Raw genomic sequence first — 27,090 nt, 5'->3', positions numbered from 1 at the left:
ACTTTTCCTGCACCAGGAAGTTTCCTTCACATTTCCAGAGAGGAGAGGAAGAATAGACAGATGGGTAGCAGAGATCTAAAATTCCTAATGATCTTACCACCACCCCTCCACCCTTACCTAGCCAGTACAGGGTGGTATTGAGGCGAAAAAAGCCAGATATGAACACCCCCAACCCTATGGATACCTCCAGTCCCATGGGCTGGTGAAAGAGAACATGGACTAGAGGAGCCTAGAGGGGGATGCCCAGAAAGACTTCCTAAGCAGAGGGCATTATAAACGGGGCTTTGAGGTTTGAGTAGAAGTTTTCAGGCTGGCATGGACATGCCAAGCAGAATAATATGAGTTGGCATCCCAGGGGGTGGGCACAGGAGATGCAGAGACCTCGAGGCAGGATTCCTTTGCAAACCACACACAGCCCTGTGGGACCAAAGGAAAATGGTGCAAAAAGCAATTAGTGTGAGGAAGCGAATAGCCCACAAACACCGACTGAGGACTTGCAGCCACCTACAGCTGTGAGCAAGACAAAGCTCTTGCAATCCGTGAGGCTGTGAAGCTGAAAAGACAGGGTTTAGAGCCAGCGGCTGTGTGACTGAGCCAGTAATGATCTCCCCAGGCCTCATCTGTAACCCAGCTCACTAGGTGCTTGTGAGGAGGTCACATACTTTGAAGAGTGCCTGGTACAGAGTAAGCGCTCCAGAAGTCCTGGTATTCTCTTATTTACCAGGGGTCCCTGGGGGGAAGGTGGGGACCTAAGTGCAGGTGGGCAAGGAGTGGCCTGAGGGAGGACCAGGACAAGTGAGGTAGCCAGCATACTGTGGTCAGGAGCAGGTCTGAGCTTGATGGAAAGTCCTGGGTCCGGGTGGACATGTGGGGATCCTGGGTACCTGACCCTGAAGGCCATGGAGATCCCAGGGATGGCACCAGCGCACATACCTTGCTGCCTCCAGCAGGACTTTAGAGCCAGTACAGGTGGGTCCTTCCCCTCACAGGCCCCCGACTCCTCAGCTGCAGGTTCATAGCCCACACTCACCCTAGGTTCCCTAAGTCATGAGCCCCCAAAATAAGCTAGAATCAAATGTCAGAGCCTGTGGGATTGTCCCCTCCCTCCATTTGCACACGTGCATACATGAGTACACGTATTCTCAGTGGCTTTGAGCCCTCCAGAACAGTCCCTTTGCTAGTCCTGTATGGCTGAAAGGCTGGGGTGCCACGTCCACGCTGTGGACCAGAGCGTGAGGAGACACTGATGTTAATCACGGCTCTGAGCATTATCTGGGTTTGGCTTCTGGCCCATCTGATAAGAAGCAGGAAAACGGTACCTCCTGGTGGCTTTCATTTGCTTTCCTTGGGTCACAAGTGAGGCTGGGCAACCTTTAAATCATGTCGGGCATTTCTGGGTGCGGCCTCTTAAGTGCCCGGACATCGAGAACTGGTGTGACAGGTGCCTATGTGGGAGGGTGAGTCCCAGGGGGGAAGGTGGGATCCCCGTTTAAGTGGCCAGCCCCAGGCAGGTGGCCCTGTCATTGGGTGATTTACAATGCCCTGGTCTCCTACACCGTGGAGGCCTCCAAACAAAGCAATTAGGAGACCAGCCAGAGGCCACCCCCAGTAGGTGAATGGCCTGAGATTTTTTTTTTTTAATTGAGGTGACATTCACATAACAGAAAATTAATGATTTAAACAATTCAGGGACTTTCCTGGTGGTCCAGTGGCTAAAACACAGGGCTCCCAATGCAGGGTCCTGGGTCTGAGACCTAGATTCCACATGCCACAGTGAAAAGATCCTTCCCGCAGCCCAACAAATAAACAAAACAATATTTTTTTAAATACAAAAGAATTTAGTGCCAGATAGCACAACCACAATGTTGTCAACTGTCCCCTCTAGTTCTGGAACATTCCAAAAGGAAATCCATTCCCATTAGCTGCCACTCCCCATTCCCTCCAGGCCCTGGTACCTACTAATCTGCTCTCTGACTCTAGAGATTTGCCTGTTCTGGACATTTCATGTAAGTGGGTTCATACATGAGGCGGTCTTTCTAGGCTGGCTTCTTTCTCTCAGCATCGTGAAGTCGCTTAGTCATGTCTGACTCTTTGCAACCCCATGGACTGTAGCCTACCAGGCTCCTCTGTCCATGGGATTCTCCAGGCAAGAGTACTGGAGTGGGTTGCCATTTCCTTCTCCAGGGAATCTTCCCAACCCAGGGATTAAACCCGGGTCTCCTGCATTCCAGGCAGACACTTTAACCTCTGAGCCACCAGGGAAGCCCATTGTAGCATGTGTCACTGTTTTCTTCTTTGTTGTGGCTGAATAATATTCCAGATTGTTTTCATCCACTCATCCTTTGATGGACACGAGTTGTCTCCACCTTTTGGTGATTGTCTTGTTCTACTATAAATAGGGTACACACCTGTTTGAACACCTGTTTTTTATCTTTATGGGGGTGGATACCTAGGAGTGGAATTAAATTTCTGGGTCATATGATAATTCTAGTCTGTATTTGAACCCAAGCCCTCCAGCCCCACAGTTCTACCCTGGCTGTAATAAGAGACTCCAACTTCCTACCAGGCCGGCCAGCCAGGCTGGGAGAGCCTGGTCAGCTCCCAGGGCCCACACATTTGGGGAGGGGAGGTTGGGGAGAGGGATGACACAGGAAGGGGGCCCTTGCCTGATGTGGAGGGGGATGGGCAGAGGCACACCCACCAGATCTGTTGTCTGATTAAGCTCTCCTACCCGGCTCTTGTGCAGAAGGAAATGGCAACCCACTCCAGTATTCTTGCCTGGAGAGTCTCATGGACTGAGAGGCATGGGGGACTACTGTCCAGGGGGTCCCAAAGAGTCGGACAGGACTAAAGCTAAAGCGACTGACCATGCACACACACGGGGCTTGTGAACGCAGGAAACCCGAGGGGGCCGCATCCTTTAAAGAGGAACTTTAAACCAGGAAACCTCAACGGGTTCCATAGTTCAAAGGTTTGTCATCGTGAAAAAGTGCAAGAGCTAGGGTCTCTGTGGCCCAAAAGTGTTAGTCGCTCAGTTGTGTCCGACTCTTTGCGACACCATGGACTGAAGCCCATCAGGCTCCTCTGTCCAAGGACGTCTCCAGGCAAGAATACCAGATTGGGTAGCCGCTTCCTTCTCCAGGAGATCTTCCCGACCCAGGGATCTGATGCCCCTATTTGAGGCAGACATTTAATGTCATCGCTCTTCAACACCCGCAGAGTAGCTCATGCAGTTGCTCTGTGCTGACCTTGCTCCCCAGACCTGTCCCAGCTGGACGAGCCCGGTGTAGTTCCTCCACTTTACAGATGAGGAAACTGAAGTGCAGCCAGGACCTGCTCCTCTTCCTCCTAGGGAGAAAATCGCGATGGGGGAGTAAGTAGAGGATGGCTTGAATCACCACCTGGCTTACACCTGTGGACTGGAGCTCTCCTCTGCCACCCGACCCATCTAATGTGCCAACACCAGAAAGTTCTAGACACTCAAACGCAGCACAGGCAGGGTTCGCATCTTGGCCAGCCCCAACCTCAAGAATCTTCCAATACCAGCCCGCGGCACCCGGACGTCTGGTGGCTCCGGATAGATTATGAGGTTCTGAAATATTGTAACCCCTTGAAGAGCCACTGGGATCAACTCGCCTCCTCGCTCTCCGCTCCCCCCCCGCCCCCGACACACACACCCTCTTAATAATTTCTTATCGAACACATGTTGGACCAATCCTGGGGCCCTTTGCCAGAGATAGGAAGGCGCCTCTTGCGTATCTCCAGCCTCGGAGTGCTCACTCTCTGGCTCCAGGCTCCCTCAAATGGGGTCTGGGGCCGGGATAGGGTCGGGGGAAGTTAGAAGCCGCGGGGTTGGAGCGATACGGCCAGTGGAGTGGCAGGGGCAGGGCCGGGGAGGGAAGGGGCGGGGCCGGCCGGAAAACCGACCGGGCCCTCCTAGAACGCGGTTCAGCAAGGGTGTGGGGTCCGGCCGGAGGCTTGAAGCCTGGAAGGGCGGGGCGTCGCGCTTAAGTGAAACTCTTCCTCCTGCTCCGGAGCAGGATAAGGGGTCGGAAGCTGGACGGTTGTCTGGGGGTAAGTACTGGGGCCCCTGAGGATCTAGTGGAACTCTGGTTGAGGGGCGGAGTCGGGGCTCTAGGGAAACCTGGACTGGTCCCTGGAGTCGCGGTATCCCGCTGCGTGTACCCTGAAGTGTGGTGGTGGTTTAGTCGCTAAGTCGTGATCAACTCTTGCGATCCCATGGGGACGGATCCCATGGGGAGAGATCCTGGAGCCCCGGGTCTCAATAACCCTGTTGCCCTCACCCATCGGTAGTAGTCGCCTGCTTCCCACGGCCGACTCAGTCCTGGCCCCGAAGGAAGCCTCATTCACGCCTGGGCAATGGCGGGACACCGAGGCCCCTGATCCTGTAACTGTCCCGTTGCAGCCGTGGTGCACACAGTGAAGCCACCCTGGACCCCCACCTCCCGCCTTCCTCTTAGGATAGAGTGGGAACCGAACGAAGAGTGGAGCGCGCTTTGTACACGCTGGCCATTACTATTACTGTTATCGTTATTGTTGAGATTGTTAACACGCTGATTGGGAGGGTCTGGGCAGGAACAGCAACAGCCTTGCCAGGCGCTGCACCTGGTTCCCGCGCGGGACCCCAGCTCACAGTTGCCTTTGGGATTCATTCAGGTCCTGGTCATTCAGGCCTGATTCATTCAGGTCAGCCAGTGCCTGGCTATATAGCTTGCTTCTGATTGCTCCTGCTCTCTGAATGCACCTCAGTGTCCCCTCTGTGGGGCAGCAAAATGACCCAGCTTCCACGAGGATGCCTGAGCGGTTAGCCTGCAAAAGCTTTTATGGTGGGGGCGCTTCTGGCCACTGAAAGACCTCAAGCAACTGACTGTATGTCTCTGACCCTTGGCTTCCCTGTATGTCAAGTGGGGCTCATGATGTGGAACTTTGGTGAAGGTGAAATAAGAGCAGCAGCCAAACTGGGGGGCCACAGAAAGCCAGTCATCCCCATGAGTATATTAGTAACTATAATTAATACATTGCATCATTAGCCATCTTTATGGCTTCTCCACCAACTTTCCCTCTGGGCCCGATTTTTTTTTTTTTTTTTATGGCCACTTTTCAGATGGAGAAACTGAGGACCTATTCCCCTTCCCCCCAACCCTCTACCCCGGCCTCTCCTGCCCCCTCTCCCTGCTGCTGCTAAGTCACTACAGTCGTGTCCGACTCTGTGCAACCCCATAGATGGCAGCCCACCAGGCTCCCCCGTCCCTGGGATTCTCCAGGCAAGAACACTGGAGTGGGTTGCCATTTCCTTCTCCAGTGCATGAAAGTGAAAAGTGAAAGTGAAGTCGCTCAGTCATGTCCGACTCCCAGCGACCCCATGGACTGCAGCCTACCAGGCTCCTCCGTCCATGGGATTTTCCAGGCAGGAGTACTGGAGTGGGGTGCCATTGCCTTCTCCACTCCCTCTCCCTACTCCTACCCTTATCCCCTATCCCTTGGGCCAGGGCCTCCTTGTCCAAATCTGGAATTCAGGACACAGGGGAAGTTTGCTGGATTTGGGACTGGCCCTGGGGTCACATGGGCTTCCCCTGGTGGCTCAGATGGTGAAGAATCCGCCTGCCATGTAGGAGACTTTGTTTTGATCCCTGGGTCAGGAAGATCCCCTGGAGAAGGGAATGGCTACCCACTCCAGTATTCTTGCCTGGAGAATCCCATGGACAGGGGAGCCTGGTGGGCTATAGTCCGTGGGTCGCAAAGAGTCTGACACTGAGCGACTAGCCACACCCTTCCAACCGGGGCTGCAGCTTTCTCCTACAGCCCTGTCTGTTCCCAAGGTGGCTGCCAGCATTGGTGGCATAATGGTGAGTATAGCTGCCTTCGCTGGTGGCCACCATGCCAGACAGGTCTGAAGAGTCCAGAGGAAGAGGTGTGGCCCCTGCGTCAGGCCACTGGGCCCCCACCTCTTAGCTGCCTGTGTGAGCAGCTCATGTTTGCACAGCCCAGCCCAGACACCCTCCCTTCACCTCTCCCTCAGCCCAGGGTGTGAAGATTGATCCCTAACAACAGAGTGTGAAGATTGATCCTCTGGGTGTAGGGGAGGGGCCACACACCTCTGAGGAGGGGCCTTGGAGCTTCTCTCCTCCAAGCCAGACCGTGGGGAATCCAGACAAGCCGGCTTGGCCCAGGGACCCTAGGGCTGGGCTGGGTTAGCCCAAGGGGAGGAGATAAGGTGTCACTGAGTCTTCTCTTCCCACCAATGGCCTCTGAGGCTCAGAGTGGGACAATAGTTTGCCCTCCAACCCCCATGACCCCAGGAGGATGCACACTGTGGTCCCTCCACCTGATGGGAATCTGGTTCAGCTTGACTGACCCCCATGATAGGGAAACTCACTACCAACATCACAAACTAAAGGAGATCCCACCAGGTGGTGGTTAAAGGCAGGGAATGGGCTACCACTTAACCTCCCTTGAATGAGTTCCTTGACCTCTCTGTGTTTCAGTTCCCCTAGGAAATGAAATGAAGCTAACATAGCCCTACCCCAGCGCAAGTGTGCAATGCAGGTGGAAAGGCTGCCTGCCAGACCTGCGTGTTAACTCTATCTTTGATTATGTTCTCATTCGTGACATTTATTGATTGTTGCATGCGAGAAATTAACAAGGCCCGGAAAAGGGCCCTGACCTAGTTTGAGAGTCCTTCAGAAGGTTCCCAGGGGTTCAATTTCCACATCAGCCCTGGATCATGGGAAGAGTTGAAGCCTTGATCTGCGATGCATAGCCTGCCTCCCGCAGCCTCAGTTTCCCCATTGAAGAAATGAGCCCAGAGATGCCCTTTGTGGCTTATCCGGGGGCAGGGCTGGCATTTAATCAGGGGCCTATGTCCAGCCTCAGAATCCTTCCTGGACTCATCCCAGATACCCCGGGCAGTTTCTGCAGTAGGTGAGGGCTGGCTCATTCAATGAGTCATCCATTAGGAGCCCTGGGACCTGGAAACAGGACTCAAGGTTCTAAAGGGCATGTGTTGCCCCCTCCCACCCTTTCTTCCACACCCAGGGGTTCACCAGAGTGAATGTTGGGCGTATATTTGCATAAAACCCACTCATACACCTGGTAAGCAATGTCAGCTCATAATGAGCCATTCTTAGAAATTATCTTTACTGGGCTTTCGCTCCTTTTTATTCCTGTTTACAAAAGCAACCCATGGTTCTTGTAAAAAGGGACCAGCCTATCATTGCTGGAAGGCCAAACTGGTATGAACCAGTGAGGGGTCACCCACAGTCCAGGTGGTCAGTGTTCAAATTCCAGCAGCCTGGCCTCTGGTAAGTGGATGCCCTCTCTGTGCCCACCTGACCCCCCACCCCCAGGAACTGGGGCCTGGGACCTCCCTGGGCGGCTCATTGAGAACTACAGAGGCCCATCCACAGGCCAGCGATTCGCACCCTTTCCTGCAAGCACCCCCGACCCCCATCCTTGGGCTTTCCTGGAAAATTGTCTTAATCGCTACTCCTGTCCCCTATTAGCCCATCGCCTCCCTGACAACGGTAACTGTGGTTTGTCTCCCTCGACTTGGCTGGGTGCTTAGAGTAGGGCGTGGTATACATACACTGGGTGTTCACCTCAGAGCTGACCAGATATGACTAGTGTGCAAGTCATATCAATAGCTGGTGCTGCTCTAATATTGTTACTGTTGGCGCTATGTTGGCACTTCATAACTGTGTGTGTGACTTGGAGGAAAAGTCACCGCTTGGTCCTCTAGCCTCTTCCAGGGCTCAGGGGGTTATATATACAAATCGGGTTCTTCTGTCACCCCAGAATGTTTCAGGTCCCCATCCCCATACAGATGCCAGCTGAGGGTTGTTGGGGAGAGGAGGAGCAAGGAAAGCTCCAGTGGCTGATATTTAGCACGTGCTGAGGGTAACCATGAGTGGTCAGCTGACACCAGGTGGCTTTGGAGAGGGGATGCTGAGGCCTGGAGTGGGAAGGGACAGCTGTTTGCCCCGAGTCTGCAGATGGCCAGTAGCAGCTGGGTCAGGCTTTCCTACTCCCAGGGGCCACCATGGCAGCTTCCGAAGCATCAGCTTTCTCGGTCCTCACACCTGCTGGGTGAGAGGGGAATGAGCCCTCATGTTCCTGACTTAAAAACAGAGCCCAGGGCCTGGGCTGTTTGGGAGCACCCGGGACCGGAGGGTAGGAAGTGGGGCAGGTGGCTGTGTGTCTGACAGGTCTGGAGGAGGACCCGGGATTCACTCTCTTCAAACCTCAGTGCTCTCATCTGCAAGTTGGGAGTCTCGTGTGGGAAATCACCTTGACATGACCTCCAAGTTGGTGCAAGGCATGCCGTCACCATCTGTGAACTAGTGCCGGGGAGGCTGCGGGGCTGGCCTAGACCCCCAAGGATGCTAACCTGGATAGTGTGGTATTCTCACTTCCCCACGTGTCCCAGGGCTTCGCTGGTGGCTCAGACGGTAAAGGATCTGCCTGCAGTGTGGGATACCTGGTTTCAATCCCTGGGTTGGGAAGATCCCCCGGAGCAGGGCATGGCTACCCACTCCAGTATTCTTACCTGGAGAATCTTCATGGACAGAGGAGCCTGGCAGGCCACAGTCCATGGGGTGGCAAAGAGTTGGACACGACTGAGTGACTAAGCACGCGTGTCTCAGCCTCTCTGTCTTCCTGGCCTCCCAAGGGACAGTGACAAGAACGGGTGAGGAGAATAGAGCTGCCTGGACCCACACATGCCCGGACCTTGCCACACCTTGGCTGCCGCTTGGGGGCGTAGACAGAGGATGGGGGCTACAGCACTGTTACCAGTGAGAGGGTAACAGGCAGGAAGGCCAGCGGTGTCCAAACGGAGGAAATAGGCTGCAAACGTCAGACGTTTTTCTCTATCTTAAGCAACAGAAGGAAACAAACTAGCGATATTTTTTCCTTCTCTGCTGCGGCTGCCGATGGTAAGTTGCCTGCCGCTGGTAAGTCGCCTCAGTCGTGTCCGACTCTGTGCGACCCCATAGAGGGCAGCTCACTAGGCTCCCCCGTCCCTGGGATTCTCCAGGGAAGAACACTGGAGTGGGTTGCCATTTCCTTCTCCAATGCATGAAAGTGAGAAGTGAAAGTGAAGTCGCTCAGTCGTGCCCGACTCTTAGCAACCCCATGGAACAACACTGGAGTGGGTTGCCATTTCCTTCTCCAATGCATGAAAGTGAGAAGTGAAAGTGAAGTCGCTCAGTCGTGCCCGACTCTTAGCAACCCCATGGACTGGAGCCTACCAGGCTCCTCCATCCGTGGGATTTTCCAGGCAAGAGTACTGGAGTGGGGTGCCATTGCCTTCTCCATACAAATTTAAAAGTAGGTTTCTCTTAAAATACTGTGTTGCCATAATGACACCTGGTTTCACCTGAAGTTAACTATTTTCAAACCTTGAGTTAACCGATGTATTTTTCTTATGAAAATGTTTGTCTTAAGCTATGTTAATGTCTTTCGCCCCAGACTCTGTCTTCAATTGGGTTCGCCTAATGGCTCAGAACCTACTTGACAAACCAGTATGTTAGACATTGTCCCCTAATCTATGTAAAGGAAACTATTTGTATGGTAATCTGCCCTCCTACAAGATTCAAGTCAATCGTTTTATGGCCCGGGATGACTCTCTGGTGCCAAGATTATTCCAAAATACATCTTATGGATGAGGGGCCTGGTGCCATTCTGAATTTTAAGACATTTCTTTCTTTAATAAACAGACTGCTAGTGACTATATAACATCCAGCTGAAGACTAGCAGGGGGACACTCTTTCTGCCCCCTTCTGATGCCTATGTCAGAAGCTTTCTCTATCTCCTTTATACTTTAATAAAACTTTATTACACAAAAGCTCTGAGCGATCAAGCCTCGTTTCTGGCCCCGGATTAAATTCTTCTCCTCCGGAGGCCAAGAATCCGGGCGTCTTTTCGTGGTTCAACAACAACCTTTCACCAGTGGGGGTTCCTAATTAATTCTGCTGAGTGATTGGCCTCTTTTGCACATCTAGCGTCTCATGAATTTTCAATGAGTTATTAACAAGAAGTACTGTGTATATATATATGCAATGAATCAAGACTGTTCAGTGAGCATGTCTCTTGGTGCCTCAGGGCTGTTTAGTGGCTGGTCCTTATCATATTCATTATGATAACATGCATATTCATTAGGGCTTCCCTGGTGGCTCAGTTGGTAAAGAACCCACTGGCAATGCAGGAGACCTAGGTTTGATCCCTGTGTAGAAAAGATCCCCTGAGAAGGAAATGGCAGCCCACTCCAGTATTCTCGCCTGGAGAATCCCATGGACAGAGGGGCCTGATGGGCTGCAGTCCTTGGGGTTGCAAACAGTCGAATATGATTATGATAATATGCATATTCATTAACGCATAACAAATACACCTTGCAACTCTTAATTGTTGCCTTATAACTATTTCATGTATTATAAATACTGAGTGTCTCCTGTATTGTTAGTGGGTCATTCATATTTACCACTTCTTGCTCATTAAATACACCGTGAATCTATTTCAGTGCCAGGAATACTTGGCCCTTTCACATATTAAGAAGGAGTCAGGGATATTCAGTGCTTCTTGGTCCTGCCCCCTTGGCTCCATGGTTGGGCTTGCTGATTTACCAGGACTGAATCACTGCATCCTCTAGGGTCCTGAGTAGGGAACAGTGACAGTCGTTGTCTGCCATGGGGTTAGGCTGAAACGACACGCAAGGAAATAGCCGATACGGGAATTATCATTAGTATTTTTGCCCGTACAACAAACAGCAGCAAGTGTCACGTGGGGACTGAGCTGTGAGTGCCCAGACGCTGGGCCCCATTTCTGGGACTCCATGTTGGCTGGGGAAATAAACAGGAAAGAAGCGAGTAGATTTGTCCAGTGGTGGTGAGAGCAGCAGAGGAAGGTGAAGCCGAGGTGGGGTGGTTTAGTTGGGAGGCCAGGGCGTCTCTAAGGAGATGATGTTGGATGGAGGCCTGAAGATCAAGGAGAACCAGGGGGAAGAGCAGGAGGGAAGGGCGTCTGAAGTGGAAGGTGCAAAGGCCCCATGGCAGGGTCAAGCCTGGGTGTTTGAGCGTGTGTGTGCTTAGTCACTCGGTCGTGTCCCACTCTTGGTGACCCCATGGACTGTAGCCCGCCAGGCTCCTCTGTCCATGGAATTCTCTAAGCAAGAATACTGGAGTGGGTTGCCATTTCCTTCTCCAGGGGATCTTCCCGACTCAGGGATCGAACCTCGGTCTCCTGCACAGCAGGCAGATTCTTTACCTTCTGAGCCACCAGAGGTAATGTGTAGCTGGAGTGGAGGAGAGGGGGCAGAGGTCATGGGCGGGGGAGAAGGGGGTTGAGAGCCCCCGAGAGAGGGGAGCATTATCGATTCAGTGGACGTGAATTTGAGCAAACTCCGGGAGGTGGTCAAGGACAGGGAACCCTGGTGTGCTGCAGTCCATGGGGTCACAAAGATCTAGACACGGCTGAGCAACTGAACAGCAAGAGGCAGAGGCTATGGGTCTCAGTCCGTGGGAACAAGAGGCTTTGCTGTGTGCAGTGGAAGAAGCAGGCTCTGGGTGATGGTGAACTTGCAATGGTGCATGGAAGGCAAACAGCCCCCAGCAGGATTGGCTGGTATTGCAGTGGGGGGTTGGGTGATGGGCCTTGAGAGTCAGCCTGGACATGACTGCTATCACTCTCTACATAGTGGCACTATGAGCTAGAGGGAGGAGGCCCTGCCAAGTGCAAGCAGTAGACTGATGTGTTCATCCATCAGATACCCGTTGGGTCTTCCTGGTGTACCTGCCATCGTGTGCCAAAGGCTCTTGCCTAGACACGGCACCTGGGGCACTTGCTGTCCCATAACATCCCCTGTGAAAGGCTCAGAGACCTCTCACATTTGCTTCTGCCTGGTCCATTCTTCTCTTTCCCCCACATCCAGGTTTCAATTTGTTTTCTTCTTTTTTGGCTACACTGCGCTGCATACAGGATCTTAATTCTCTGACCAGGGATTGAACCCATGCCCCCTGCAGTGGAAGCACAGCCTCTGAACCACCACACCTCCGGGGAAGACTCAGGTTCTAAATTTTGATTACTCCCTTCCCTATTTGCTGAACTCACCCACATCCCTGAACCCCGCCAGCCAGCCCCTATCCAGGTCCCCAAATTCTTGCTGCCCTGACCTCTAACTCGGGCCCTGATTGCACTTCCCCGCTCAGCAGCCACAGGGAACATCTTCAAAGCATAACTCAGTCTCGTCCCTCCCCTGCTCACACACCCTCCATGGCTCCTCACCGGCAACACAAGAGCTGTTTCCAGGCCCCATTTCCTGCTCCTCCCCCTGCCATCCTTGGCAACCCTGCCTTCATCTCCCACCACCCCCCCTCCTCCTCAGCTTCAGCCACACCACTTCCTGCCTCTCCCTTCAAAAACCTAAAGTTGTGCCTACCTCAGGGCCTTGGCACTTGCTGCGCCCTCTGCCTAGAATGCCCTCCTCCCAGGGCTCTGCCCACGTGATTTCCCTTCATCCTTAAGGGGATCTACAGGCTGGTCAGGTCCCTTCCCTGCCACGGATCTCTTTGTCTTTGACAGCGTTTAACACGGTTGCAACTAAAAGAACCACTTCGTGTGTTGATATCATAAGAGAGGGGCTGACTTGGGCATGGCTGTGTCCCCAGCATCTTGCACATAGTAGGTGCACAGTAAATGCTCTGTGGCCCACAAGTCAGTGCAACAAGTGAAACAACCGGATTACTGCCTATTCCTAGGTTCACTCACCAGTCCCCCCCCTCCCCTGCCCCCCGCTCCCTTCTCCTTCCCCCCAGCATGCCCCACCTGCTCACCAGGTTCTCAGTCCTACATCAGATGTTTAGCACATGGGTTCCTTGTGACAGATTCTGGAGGGACGTCCAGGTGGGAACCACAGGGTTCCCACCCATCCGGATTCTGTGTTCCAATCCTGCCTTATGCCAAGCCTCATTATCCCCATCTGTAAGTAGGGGTTCTGGGGGCATTAAAGGATCCAGGACCATGAGCCAAGGTCACTGAGGTTGTCCCTGCATAGTCAGTGTATGCCAAGCCCTCTGCTACTTAATATAGAAAGTGACCCATTGTGTGTTTATAGGGCAAGGCATGTTCTCAGTACTTCCCTATGCTAGCAAGGAAATAGATGCCCCAGAGGAAGTGCCTCACCAAGGTCAACTCTGAGCAAAGAGGGACCCTTCAACAAGGAATCGGGCCTCTCTGCTCACATACCTTTCATGGCTCTCCCATACCCCCAGGAAAGAACCCCACTACTCAGTTTGGCATTCAAGGTCTTTATGGGGTCTGGCCCCACCTCTTAGCCTCAGAAATCAACCCCTCTCCAAATTCTGCTTTTCAACAAAATAAACCACATGATTCCTTGAATAGTCTGTTTTCTTTCTCTTCCTCGCTTTTGCATTCACCCTCCTATCTGAACGCCCTTGGTGAACTCATACGCATCCTTCAAAACCTCAGCCTCAATACCCCAATCCATTCTTCTGGCCCAGACCTGAAACCACAGGTGTATGGATTTGTCTCCCCAAGTCTGAGAGCTTCTGGAGGGCCAGGCCCAGGGCTCAGGCTTCTCAGTTCCTCCAGAAACTGTTTGTTGAATGAATGAATGTTTCATATGTGTGCTTTGGGGTAAGAGACTACAACACCCTTCTTAGGACTGAAGAACTTGGAGACAAAGTGGGTTTCTGTGGCAATGCAAGTCACCCACTGGGCCACCTTAGGATGACTCTCTGAACTTCACTTCCCCAGCTATGGAGTGAGGGTGGGGATTCTCCCAGAGTTATTCAGACCCCTCAGACTTCAGAGTGAGCAGCTATTTCGGTTTCCACAAGTCCGGTCCTTCCCAGTCTGGAGAGAGTAGACAGCAGAATTTTGGGGTGGGGTGGAGGGTCAGAGAATTGAAAGCAGGCCTGAGAGGAAGTTCTCACCAACCACCCAGCCCCCCAGCAAAGGTCCCAGAGTTGCTGCATAGCTGCTTGGAGGAAGTAATACCAAGTGATTCCCCAACTGGGCCCCTAAGACCCAGTCTTTCCCACAGTAGGTGTGAGGTCATTACCTCTTTAGAAAGTAAGGCCTATAAGGGGAGATTGGGGACCACGTGGGGTACCATCCACTGAGATACCCAGCAAGGTATTCTGGATCAGTGAATCCCCAATACTCTCAGCCTGACTGAAAGGGAGCCCCAGGGATTCTTTTTTATGCCAATCTGGATGTGGGATGTTGTGAGTTTGGAAATATTTCCTGCTTGAAGTTTCAAGGGGCCATGGGTCAGCACTGAGGGTGACCTTGGTGGATGAAAAAGGGAAGGGGGGGGAACTGGGGTGCATTAATAGAGGTCTAGTGTAGGGAGAAGTGTAGGGAGAACCTCCATCCCCTCCCCTGCTCCCAACCTGAACTCTCAGATCCCAGTCAGGAGACTCACAGAGACTGGGAGGATGGAGTCTCTGTAAGCTCCCTCCATTTTAAGAAGAGATCTGGCAAGAAAAAGTTGGGAATGCAGGTAGCCAACAAACAGTGAATGTTTCATATACAAAGAGTTCTTACAAGTAAACAGGAAAGAAAATGCAAGGAAAAGAACAAGCATTAATGGAATTAATTAGAACCAAATGACCACCCTCAAGAGGTTCTCTTTTGCCCGGACACTGATCCCTGTAATATGAGCCACTTAGTCATTTTATCCCTTCTCATTCCTTCCCCCTCCCCAATGCCCAGGTTTGGCTGAATTGTTTTTCTTGTTTAGTGGCTAAATTGTGTCTGACTCTTTTCTGACCCCATAGACAGTAGCCTGTCAGGCTCTTCTGTCAGTGCAATCTCCCAGGCAAGAATACTGGAGTGGGTTGCCATTTTCTTCTCCAGGGGATCCTCCTGACCTAAGGATTGAACCCCTTTCTCCTGCATTGGCAGGTGGATTCTTTATCACTGAGCCACCAGGGAAGCCTGCTGAGTTGTAGGTATTACTATTTCACTGAATTATTTTTCTTTGTTATGGGAACTAAACACATTCCCAGCTAAGGGATCCTTGGCCATTTAGGTTTGATTTTCTATTTAAATAGAAATCAACACTAATAAATCTCAAATACTCCATCCAGGGAATTTATCTAAACCTATATCAAGGTTCTGTGGCCAGCCCTCATTCCCCTCTTTGAATCCATCCTCCTTTTCAATTCTCTATTCCGTTTCTTATTTATTTAAATAAGACCAGGATTTCTCAATCCTGACAACGTTGACGTCTGGGACTGGATCATTCTCTGTTGTGGGGGCTGTCCTGTGACCTGTAGGATGTTCATTTAAGCAGCATCTCTGGTCTCCGCCCGCTCCATGCCATTAGCAGCCCCATATCTCTACCCGCCCCCAATCATGACAACCAGAAATGTCCCCAGACGTTGCCCAGTAAGTATCCCCTGGGAGCAGAATAACCCCTGGTTGAAAACTGATTTAGACTGTAAATGAATTCACCCTCTGAATGAAGGTGCTGAGTTAGAAGTTGGGGTCCCATGTGTCTTCCAGCATCTGTGGGTCTCTGGCCACCAGTTTCACCAAAGAGAACATTGTGACATCTCTCGTCTGATTTTTGGTGACTTGGGCTTTCTATTGCAGCTCCTGAGTTGTTTTCCCCCATCCTTGGAGCTCAGGGATCTGCCAGGTTTGCCTGAAACACTGCTTTCTTGTGGTCCACTCTGAACTCAGGCTCCTCTTCAGCTCAGGAAAATGTCCTTCTTGGATTTGTTCATTCTTGCATCACATTTGTCAGTTCACAAGATTGTGATATGTCCTTTTAGGACTCACAGACCTGCCCTCCAGATGATGAAACCACCCCTTCTCAGGCCGGCAGCCAAGCCGGGGACACACAGCAATAAGACAGGCTCTGTGCCATGAGCAGACAGGGTCCCTAGCTACTCAGACTCCACTGACTCATCCCCACCTCCAGGCCTTTGCACTTGCTGTTGCCTTCCCTGGTATCCTCCTGCCCTCCTCCCACACACACCAACCTCAGCCATGCTGGCTCTGCTGTGCCATTCACATCCCACTTAAATGTCATCTCAAAATCCACACTCCACACACACCAGACCCCATTTCCTCCCAAGTCATTTCACTGATGTTTTTATTTAGTATTTATTCCCCCCTGGAGAGTGTGGGTCCCAGAGTGGCAGAGATGTTGAGGTATCCCATGCCTGTTCATCACTGGGTCCTCAGCTCCCAGGAGGTGCCTGGCACAGGACAAGCACTAAATATTGGCTTGAATGAATGTATAAAGTCATTCTGAGAGTCTATATATATATTTGTATGTTTGGCCACACTGGGGTTTCCAGAATCTTAGTTCTCCAGCTGGGATTGTGTGCTTTGCAGTGGAAGCGAGTAGTCCCAACCAGTGGACCACCAGGGAAGTCCCAAGAGTCAATATTTTTCAGAATCTTCGGCATTTGAGCATTCATTCATTCATTCAATACTCATTTACCAAACACCCACTATGTACGAAGCACAGTTCTGGGGGCTGGGGATAGAATGGTGAACAAAACATTTCATGGAGCTCGTGTTCTGGTGGAGAAGATGGATGAAAAGCAGTACCTTTTTAAAGTTTTATCATGTATTTTAGGAGATGAAAGGGGCTTCCCTGGTAGCTCACCTGGTAAAGGATCAGCCTGCAATGCAGGAGACCCTGGTTCGATTCCTGAGTCAGGAAGAACTGCTGGAGAAGGGGTAGGCTACCCACTCCAGTATTCTTGGGCTTCCCTGGTGGCTCAGCTGGTAAAGAGTCTGCCTGCAATATGGGAGACCTGGGTTTGATCCCTGGGTTGGGAAGATCCCCTGGACAAGGGAATGGCTACCCACTCCAATATTCTGGCCTGGAGAATTCCACGGACTACACAGTCCATGGGATCACAAAGAGTGGGACTTGACTGAGCAACTTTCACTTCACTTCAGAAGATGAAAAGTGCTGTGGAAGACAGAAAAAGTGGGCTAAGGTGGAGGATCAGGGGCTGCCAGTGAGATGGTATGTCCTGAGGAGGTGTTCCTGAGACGGGGACATTTGAGCAAAGACAGGAAGCGGGTGAAGGAGGGAATGTGTGGAAATCTGGGGAATCAGACAGAGGAGACAGCCTGCACAGAGGTCCTGAGGCAGGACCATTTTTGAGGTCCTCAGCATGTTTGAGGTTAAAATCCCAATCACATTCTTACATAGGGTTAATTCCCATTTAACGCTGAAGCTCAGAGAGGTCAAGCTTCTTTCCCAAAGTCACACAGTAGAACCTGTAGAGTGGAGTCTGAGCCCTTTCTTGGGGACATACCTGGCCAGACAGTCCTTGGCTAGGCAGTGTGCAGAGATAATGATGGGCACACTGGGGAAACGACCTCATGGATCAGGGAAGGAAGCCCTGTCCCCAGCACCAGCACGCTTTTGTGGCTCTAGATAAGATGGGAAACTCTTGCTCTTAGGGAAGAGCTGGTTGAAGTTGCTTAGAGCTGGAGGGGCCTAGGAGAATCTGCTGACTGCCCTACAGTGTTTCAGGTGCCAAAGGGGAGAACGAGGGGACCCCAGACCAGCACGGACTTCCTGAAGCAATCTGAGGTAAATGCTGAGGTTCACATAGTCATTCAACAAACACTGGTCAAATGCCCACTAGGTGCCAGGTGCCAGGAGCTCTCCTCACACCTGCACAACCCAGTGACTTGGGGGTTGCTCACGTGTCCCCTTTATAGCTAAGGATACTAAGGCCCTAGGTATGAAGGGCACACAGCCAGGGAGTGATGGAATTGGGACTGAAACCCAGGAATGTGGCTCCAGGGGGCACCTTTTTGAGATAAGCCAGTAAGCGTTTAATGGATCAGTAGGTCCTGCCTTGGGTCTAATTTAGCATTTTCATGCTGTTCATCTTCACATTTAGGGCCGGAACACAGCACAGATACCACCTTTTCAGACAAAAGGACATCAAGGGAGTCCAGGGAAGCCTGGGAAAAGGATCTGAACAGGAGACCAAGGGCTCTGCATAGATATGGGAAAGGAACTCTTCTAGGAGGAGGGGTTTTGACGGATGAACAAGAGTTTGCCAGAAAGAAACTAAGTGAACTTACTTTTATTCATAAATTATTCATTCAGACATACCTTGCTTCCCCTGTGCATCTGCCTCATGCTGGGCAATGCCAGGACCCTCAAGAAGCCCTCAGCCTTAAGAAATCAAAGTCAGATACACCTTCATGGGACCATGACTGAGCCAGAGAGGGCCATGGGACTAGAAGTGGTGAATAGGGAACCAGGACTCTTCCTGAGGGGTCAAAGAGGGCCTCCTGGAGAATGGATCATTTGAGATGGGCTTTAGAGGAGAAACAGGAGTTTGCCAAAGAAGATAGCATTGTTTGAGACATGCTGAGCCTGAGAGGTCTGTGAAGAGCCAGGGCCCATGTTCAGCTCAGTGTGTGTTAGTCCCTCAGTCGCGTCTAACTCTTTGTGACCCCATGAACTAGAGCCCACCAGGCTCCGCTGATTATGAGATTCTCCAGGCAAGAATGCTGGTGTGGATTGCCATTCCCTTCTCCAGGAGATCTCCCTGACCCAGGGGTTGAACCTGGGTTTCCTGTTTTGGAGGAGATTCCTTATCAACTGAGCCATCAGGAAAGTCCATGCTCAGCTCACAGGACCATTAAAAATAGTCATGGGACTTCCCTGGTGTGCCAGGAGTTAAGACTCTGTGCTTCCACCACAGTGGGGAGCAGGTTCAATCCCTGGTGGGGGAACTAAGATCCCACATACAGTGCCCTGCTACCAAAATGTAGAATGAGTGATGGTTATATCAGAAGCTCAGAGCTTCCTGGAGGGGCAAGTGAAAAGGGAAGCAGGAAGGATCCCAGCAGCTCTCTACTAAAAGGGGAGTTCTCTGTCTCTTTCTCTGGGAGGCTCCTGAGCCATCTCTGAGGCTGGAACATAAAGAGGTCCAGGTTGGATGTCGAGGATTTTGGGCACACTGAATCTAGGAGGCTCCCGTTGGCATCTCCATGCCTGTTTTCTCTGTAAATATTGATCCCCAGTAGGCCCTGGGCAACAGTCAGAGCCAAATGGGGTACTGGAGGGGGTAGGGGACAGGGGAATCTCTGGGGGTAGGTTTCAGCATTTTACCGACTTGAGCAACTGTAAGGCTGCAACCAGGCTCTGGGGTCCACAGGTAGCTCGGGAAAAGCGCTTGGCCCATCTGGCACCTTCAGCGACTGTTATTGTCTGCAGGAGCTGCCCAGGGGTCTCCTCGGACCACTCCAGTGGACCACAATGAAGTGTTCCCGTCCCAAGCGGAAAGAGGCGGGCCTGGCTCTGCTTCTAGCCACCTTCACCCTCCTCTTCTTAAGTCTGCACTGGTCACCACCCACCTGCCCCCACCTGAAGGAGCCGCCGCGCACCCCCAAGGCTCCGGACTGGCCCTCACCGCACTTCCGCGCCCCGCCAGCCCCTTGCCCGCCCAACACCTCCTTGACGTCGCTGCGGGACTTCGCAGGGCAGCCGCAGCACATCCGCGACTTCCTGCTGTACAAACACTGCCGCGACTTCGCGTTGCTCCAGGAAGTGCCACCCGACAAGTGTGCGGACCCTGTCTTCCTGCTGTTAGTGATCAAGTCCTCGCCCAGCAATTACGAGCGCCGGGAGCTGGTGCGGCGCACGTGGGGCCGTGAGCGCCAGATTCTCGGTGTCCAGCTGCGCCGCCTCTTCCTGGTGGGCACCGACTCCAACCCGCTGGAGGCGCGAAAGGTCAACCGGCTGCTGGCCATGGAGGCGCGGACGCACGAGGACATCCTGCAGTGGGATTTCTATGACACATTCTTCAACCTCACGCTCAAGCAGGTTGCCTGGGAGTGGTGGGGGTGGGGAGGGGCGGCGGGGGGGCGGGGTGTCACCTACTTGGGGCCACTTGTCCTTCCTGCCCAAAGTTGCTACCATCTCCTCTGAGGGGTACTAGAGACTAGAAGCCCCCTCACCCCACCCCCTCTACTGTCCTTATAGTGATCTGAAGTCTTCTTTATCCAGGAAAGGCAGGGAGAAAGGACAGTGTGGTGTGAGCTTGCAAGCCTGGCTTTCCAAGCCTTGATGACCTGGGTTCAAATGTCTTATTTGCTGTTTGCCCTAGATGATCATTCACTTCTCTGTGCATCAGTTTCCTCATCAAGGAAATGGGATATTAATTGGACTCATTCACCTCTGAGGGCTACAGTGAGGATTATTTGAGGTTTTATTTATTTATTTATTTATTTGGTGGTACAGCATGCAGGATCTTAATTTCCTCCATCTGGGCTCAAACCTGCGCCCCCTGCAGTGGAAGCTCAGAGTCTTAACCACTGGACCGCCAGGGAAGTCCCTGAGATGATGTTATATTTATAAAGTTCCTAGGCCAGTGCCCGGTACGGTTTCCCAGGGGGAGCTAGTGGTAAAGAACTCGCCTGCCAATGCAGGAAATGCAAGAGACCTGGCTTTGATCCCTGGCTCAGGAAGATCCCTTGGAGGAGGGCATGGCAACCCACTCCAGCATTCTTTCCAGAGAAATCCCATGGATTGAGGAGCCTGGTGGGCTGTAGTCCATGGGGTCGCAAAGAGTTTGACATGACTGAAGCGACTTCACACGGTGGGAAACACTAGATAGAGCACACTTTGTTTCTTTGTTCTGGTCTGTCTCCCTCTGAGGCTCAGGTCTGTGCAGTAGATATTCAACAAAGACCTTTCTGATGAAGAGAAACCATGAGAAGTAGAGGTTATCTTGCCCATGCTCAGAGGAGGAATTGAAGGCTCCAAGAACCCAACCAGCTTGGGGGGTGGGAGGGGTGGAGCAAGCTGAGTAGAGATCCAAGTTGAAAGAGACCCAGTGCAGATTCTTGCTCATAGTAAGTACAGAAAGGTCTGGGTTCAAGACCTTGAACAATAGACCATCTCTGTTGTGTGACCTTACTCAAGGCACTTTCTCTGGAGAGCCTCTATTTTCTCATCTGTAAATGGGGTTGAAGACCACACCTGCTTCCTAAAATTGTATTAAGGATTCAAGGTAGGGCAGACACTGAGCAAGCACTGGCATGCAGCCATAGTTGTTATGAAGGTTACTAAAGCCAAGGTGGGCAGAGGACCCAGAACCTCTTAATGCAAAACATAAAAGCCTGTGATGAACGTCAACTTGACAAACATGAATCCAGTGTCTACGAAGTGTTGACCCCCTCCTGGGTGCTGATGGCATATAGGAGAGACACAGCTCCCACCCAGGGGGAGTCCAGAGTCTGGTGGGGGAAGTACTGAAGCGTTAGTTGCTCAGTCATGTCTGACTCTTTGCAACTCCGTGGACTGAAGCCTGACAGGCTCCTCTGTCCATGGGATTCTCCAGGCAAGGATACTGAGGTAGGTAGTCATTAACTTCTCCAGGGGATCTTCCAGACCCAGGGATTGAACCTGGGTCTTCTGCATTGCAGGCAGATTCTTTACCGTCTGAGCCATGGTAGGGGAAGTAGATGTTATATAAGAATCATACAAGTAATTCTGTGATGGTGGTGCTTGGCAAGGCAGAGTGAGAAAGAATAGCAATAAATGTAAATAAGACAATTTTCAAGCACTTCTTGGTACATTCAGTTCAGTTCAGTTCAGTTGCTCAGTCGTGTCCAACTCTTTGCAAACCCATGAATCACAGCACGCCAGGCCTCCCTGTCCATCACCAACTCCCAGAGTTCACTCAAACTCACGTCCATCGAATCAGTGATGCCATCCAGCCATCTCATCCTCTGTCATCCCCTTCTCCTCCTGCCCCTAATCCCTCCCAGCATCAGAGTCTTCTCCAATGAGTCAACTCTTCGCATGAGGTGGCCAAAGTACTGGAGTTTCAGCTTTAGCATCATTCCTTCCAAAGAAATCCCAGGGCTGATCTCCTTCAGAATGGACTGGTTGGATCTCCTTGCAGTCCAAGGGACTCTCAAGAGTCTTCTCCAACACTACAGTTTAAAAAGCATCAATTCTTCAGCGCTCAGCCTTCTTCACAGTCCAACTCTCACATCCATACATGACCACAGGAAAAACCATAGCCTTGACTAGATGGACCTTTGTTGGCAAAGTAATATCTCTGTTTTTTAATATGCTATCTAGGTTGGTCATTACTTTCCTTCCAAGAAGTGAGCGTCTTTTAATTTCATGGCTGCAGTTACCATCTGCAGTGATTTTGGAGCCCCAAAAAATAAAGTCTGACACTGTTTCCACTGTTTCCCCATCTATTTCCCATGAAGTGATGGGACATTATAGAGCATCATCTCTGAAGATCCCCAACACTCCAGGAGGTAGGTCCTATGACAATTCCTGTCTGGGAAGTTGAAAACTGAGGCACCGAGAGGGGCTGTTGGTTGCAAAGATCATCCCACAGACTGAATTATTGAACCCAGGTTAGCCTGACTGGGGGACTACTGGGGTGGCCGATAGGGACCCAAAGCCGATGGCCCAGGCATCAAGCCCTCATGCCCTGTCTACCCACGCCCCACCCCCGCTCGCAGGTGCTCTTCCTACAGTGGCAGGAGACACAGTGCACCAATGCCAGCTTTTTGCTCAACGGGGATGATGACGTCTTTGCCCACACAGACAACATGGTCGCCTACCTGCAGAGCCACAACCCTGACCACCACCTCTTTGTGGGCCACCTGATCCACAATGTGGGCCCCGTTCGGATTCCATGGAGCAAGTACTACGTGCCAAAGGTGGTCATGGAGGAGGAACACTACCCGCCCTACTGCGGGGGTGGTGGCTTCCTACTGTCCCGCTTCACGGCCACCGCCCTGCGCCACGCCTCCCGCACCCTGGACCTCTTCCCCATCGATGATGTCTTCCTGGGCATGTGCCTGAAGCAGGAGGGCCTGGAGCCCGCCTCACACAGTGGTATCCGCACAGCTGGCGTTCAGTCCCCTTCCAGCCGCCTGTCCTCCTTTGACCCCTGCTTCTACAGAGAGCTGCTATTGGTGCACCGCTTCTTACCCTATGAGATGCTGCTCATGTGGGATGCACTGAGCCAGCCCAATGTCACCTGTGGCAAGCGGGGACAGGTCTACTGAGGTGGGTCAATGCCCCCAGCCTTGAGGCTACTATCTCCATCCCTATGCAAAAGGCAGCATCTTCCATCCAGGAAGCTGAGACCTTTGTCCTCCTAAGTAGGCGGAGCAAGGAGGGTACCAGGGAGGGCTTGATGAGTCAATCATCTGGCCAGTGAACTCCTACACATCCTTCAAAACCTACCTGGTACTGCCTAGGCCATGTTCCATCTTCCTCCCTAGATGCTCAGCTGGAGGGACCGTCTCTTTCCATGGCTGTTAAGGGCAGAAGCACTTCTGCTCAGGTCCCAGCTACTGCGGCTACATCCATTCCTTTTCAATGTCCCACCTCCTAGCCCTGACTTTCATCAAGGGCTGAACCCTAAGCAGTGGCCAGCCGCTTCTCGGTCATGAACCTGCTGTGGTAGGTGAGTTCTGGCCATGGTTCAAGGCCAATTGAGAACTTCTGGCTCCACACATAGCTGAAGGGAGAAGGATTTTTCAGCTGGGGAGAGAGGGTTACTGTTCTCCATCCCTCCCCAGATCTTGGACCCCTCAGATGGTGGGAGGGGCCAGAAAGGCAGTGAACGTGACTGCCTCCTCCCTGTTTGTGGCATCAATTGCTCTAATAGTGGGAACACTGAGCAGCGGAGGGAGGCGGCTATCTGTCTCAGGCTATGGGAGCTCAGAGTTTCTGGTGTCCCTGGCAGGGCCCAGCACCCACATCTGTGCTCCCCAAGATTTCAGGGAAGAGTAATGAGGCCAGAGGGGTTCTCACTGGGTCCAAGTCCTGCATACACACTCTTTTGTGCCCAGAGAAGGAGGATATCTGGGTATTTGGGACGCCTAAGTTCTCAGACTGGCCCCCACCCCAGTGTGTCTCTCCCACTGAGGAGATCCAAGTGAACTGGTGACCTCCCCCCCCACCCTGCTACCCTCAAACAGGTGTCTGAAACGGGCTTCACAGGGATTGGGATGGTGGCAAGGGGGGGGGGGTCTCACTGCAGAGAGCAGATCCTCAGGGAATAAAATGTTTCGCAAAAGAATTTGAGGTCTTTTGTTTTCACAGTGATTTACAAGTTTTAAATCAGATCAGTCTACATTCATCCTTAAAATCTTATTTCCAGAAGAAAATATACCCCAGTAAAAATAGGGCAAGGATGAAGAAGAAGTTATAGACCTTCTGTCAGGCAGATCTCACGTCATCCCCCCACCCGCTCACACACCCTCCATGGCTCCCTATTGCCTTCAGCTCATATTGTTGCAGGAAGAGGGACACCTTCCAGGGTCTGAGAGTGAGCTCTTGTCTAACATTTGGAAATGAACTGTCTGAGGAGACACATGTGCTGACAAAGCAAGAGACTTTGTTGGGAAAGGGCACCCGGGTGGAGAGCAGCAGGGTAAAGGAATGCTGGAGAACTGCTGTGCTGCGTGGCTCACAGTCTCAGGTTTTATGGCGATGGGGTTAGTTCCCCATGAGTTGAGGTTGTCTTTGACTAATCATTCTGACTCAGAGTCCTTCCTGGTGGTGCCCGCATTGCTCAGCCAGGATGGATGCCAGCGAGGATTCTGGGAGGTGGTTGGACACGTGATATCTTCTTTTGATCTTTTCCAAATTCTTCTGGTTGATGGTGGCTTATTAGTTCTGCATTCCTTACAAGGACCTCCTGTCATAAAATAGCTCATGCAAATGGCTACCATGGTGCCTGGCCAGGGTGGGCAGTTTCAGTCAGCTTTCTCCTAACAATATTACCTCCCCAGACTGATATTCACTGCCAGTTTAGTGGCAGGCTCAGCAAAGAGAGACACAATGGAGAGAGTGCTCCTAGCTGCATGGGACACTGGACCCACCCGCTGCTGGCCAGGCTCCTTGTGAATCCCCCCACCTGCCCTCCCTCTCTTCACTGGGTTCACCTCCTCCCACTGGGACTACAGTTCTGTCCCCTTCCTCTGTCCCCTTCCTTGTGTCTCTGCTTTTTTTTTTTTTTCAATTTCATTTTATTTATTTTTGGCTGCACTGGGTCTTTGTTACTGCACAAGGGCTTTCTCTAGCGAGCAGGGGCTCCTCTTCATTGTGGAGCACAGGCTTTAGGCGCACGGGCTTCAGTATTGTCCTGCATGGCCTCAGTAGTGATGGCATGCATGCTCAACAGTTGGCGCACACAGGCTCAGTTGCTCCACAGCATGTGAGATCTTCCTGGACCAGGGATCAAACCCATGTCCATTGCATTGGCAGGCAGGTTCATAACCACTGGACCACCCGGGAAGTTCCCCTTCTGTCATACTGTATGCTACACACCTTGCCCTGTACTCCTCCTCCAGCCCCCGGGAAAGGTCAGTGGGCACTGAGCCACCTTATAGTGAGAAAACAAACCTGTGAACAGTGAAACAGGAAGTTACCAGAAGTGGTAAGAACTTTGAGGAGAATTAAAGTGAGGTGAAGGAAATCAGTCCTGAATATTCACTGGAAGGACTGATGCTGAAGCTGAAATTCCAAAGGTTTAGCCACCTGATGCAAAGACTCAGTCATTGGAAAAGACCCTGATGCTGGGAAAGATTAAAGGCAGATTGAAGACATCACACATGACAGAGAATAAGATGGTTGGATGGCATCACCCACTCGATGGATGTGAGTTTGAGTGAGCTCCAGGAGTTGGTGATGGACAGGGAAGCCTGGTGTGCTGCAGTCCATAAGGTCGCAGAGTCGGACACGACTGAGTGACTGAACTGAACTGAACTCCCAAAAATAGTTGGAATAATCCTCCCACTGATTAGCTTATGAAATTACCCAGCCTACAAAAACCAACCACACCAAATTCCGGGGCTGCACTCACCCTTTGCAATGGCCCACACTCTGTCTGGAGTGTGCTTCTCTCTGTATATGATTAAATCCACTTCTTAAAATCTCTTTGTTTCTCACTGAATTCTTTCTGTGATGAGATATCAAGAGCCTGAGCTTCATTAGGTTCTGAAACCAGGTACCATGGGTTTTGGCTGTGTTTAAGTCCCAGTCACGTGGTCCAAGTCCTAAGCAGAGTTTTGGCTGGGTTTGAGTCCCAGCAGACAGAATGATCTCTGTTTGTTTCCAAGGCAAACCATTCAATATCACAGTAATCCAAGTCTATGCCCTGACCAGTAATGCTGAAGAAGCTGAAGTTGAATGGTTTTATGAAGACCTACAAGACCTTCTAGAATTAACATCCAAAAAAGATGTCCTTTTCATTATAGGGGACTGGAATGCGAAAGTACGAAGTCAAGAAACATCTGGGGTAACAGGAATTTGGCCTGGGAGTACGGAATGAAGCAGGGCAAAGGCTAACAGAGTTCTGCTAAGAGAATGCACTGGTCATAGCAAACACCCTCTTCCAACAACACAAGAGAAGACTCTACACATGGACATCACCAGATAGTCAACACCAAAATCAGATTGATTATATTCTTTGCAGCCAAATATGGAGAAGCTCTATACAGTCAGCAAAAACAAGACCAGGAGCTGACTGTGGCTCAGATCATGAACTCCTTATTGGCAAATTCAGACTTAAATTGAAGAAAGTAGGGAAAAACACTAGACCATTCAGGTATGACCTAAATCAAATCCCTAACGATTATACAGTGGAAGTGAGAAATAGATTTAAGGGACTAGATCTGATAGACAGAGTGCCTGATGAATTATGGATGGAGGTTCATGACATTGTAGAGAAGACAGGGATCAAGACCATCCCCAAGACAAAGAAATGCAAAAAAGCAAAATGGCTGTCTGAGGAGGCCTTACAAATAGCTGTGAAAAGAAGGCAAGTGAAAAGCACAGGAGAAAAGGAAAGGTATAAGCATCTGAATGCAGAGTTCCAAAGAATAGTGAGGAGAGATAAGAAAGCCTTCCTCAGCGATCAATGCAAAGAAATAGAGGAAAACAACAGAATGGGAAAGACTAGAGATGTCTTCATAAAAATTAGAGATACCAAGGGAAAATTTCATGCAAAGACGGGCTCAATAAAGGACAGAAATGGTATGGACCTAATAGAAGCAGAAGAT

General features: G+C 51.4%; 1 protein-coding gene and 1 long non-coding RNA gene across 5 annotated transcripts; one reads left to right on the top strand and one right to left on the bottom strand.

Moving 5' to 3' along the window:
• Nucleotides 1–3,814, bottom strand: LOC129623744 (uncharacterized). Its single transcript, XR_008700637.1, has 3 exons — nucleotides 3,678–3,814; nucleotides 3,249–3,348; nucleotides 1–417 (listed from the first exon to the last, which is right to left on the bottom strand). It is a non-coding gene; the product is annotated as an uncharacterized LOC129623744 (long non-coding RNA).
• B3GNT3 (UDP-GlcNAc:betaGal beta-1,3-N-acetylglucosaminyltransferase 3) lies at nucleotides 3,683–23,953 on the top strand. 4 transcript variants are annotated; one of them, XM_055541589.1, is made up of 4 exons: nucleotides 3,683–4,074; nucleotides 19,197–19,864; nucleotides 22,270–22,320; nucleotides 22,531–22,659. In XM_055541589.1, exons 1-3 carry the CDS (start codon nucleotides 3,804–3,806, stop codon nucleotides 22,270–22,272), a joined length of 942 nt encoding a protein of 313 aa, XP_055397564.1. In that variant the 5' UTR covers nucleotides 3,683–3,803; the 3' UTR covers nucleotides 22,273–22,320; nucleotides 22,531–22,659. The 4 variants fall into 4 exon arrangements, with proteins under 4 accessions (XP_055397564.1, XP_055397540.1, XP_055397546.1 ...); XM_055541565.1 differs by lacking the exon at nucleotides 22,270–22,320 and having other exon boundaries at nucleotides 22,531–23,953; XM_055541571.1 differs by lacking the exon at nucleotides 22,270–22,320 and having other exon boundaries at nucleotides 3,946–4,074; nucleotides 19,256–19,864; nucleotides 22,531–23,953.
• Nucleotides 23,954–27,090: the final 3,137 nt, after the last annotated feature.

The sequence above is a fragment of the Bubalus kerabau genome, chromosome 1 (assembly GCF_029407905.1).
Source record: "Bubalus kerabau isolate K-KA32 ecotype Philippines breed swamp buffalo chromosome 1, PCC_UOA_SB_1v2, whole genome shotgun sequence".
NCBI lineage: Eukaryota > Metazoa > Chordata > Mammalia > Artiodactyla > Bovidae > Bubalus > Bubalus kerabau.
This window is presented reverse-complemented; position numbering and strand designations above follow the sequence as displayed.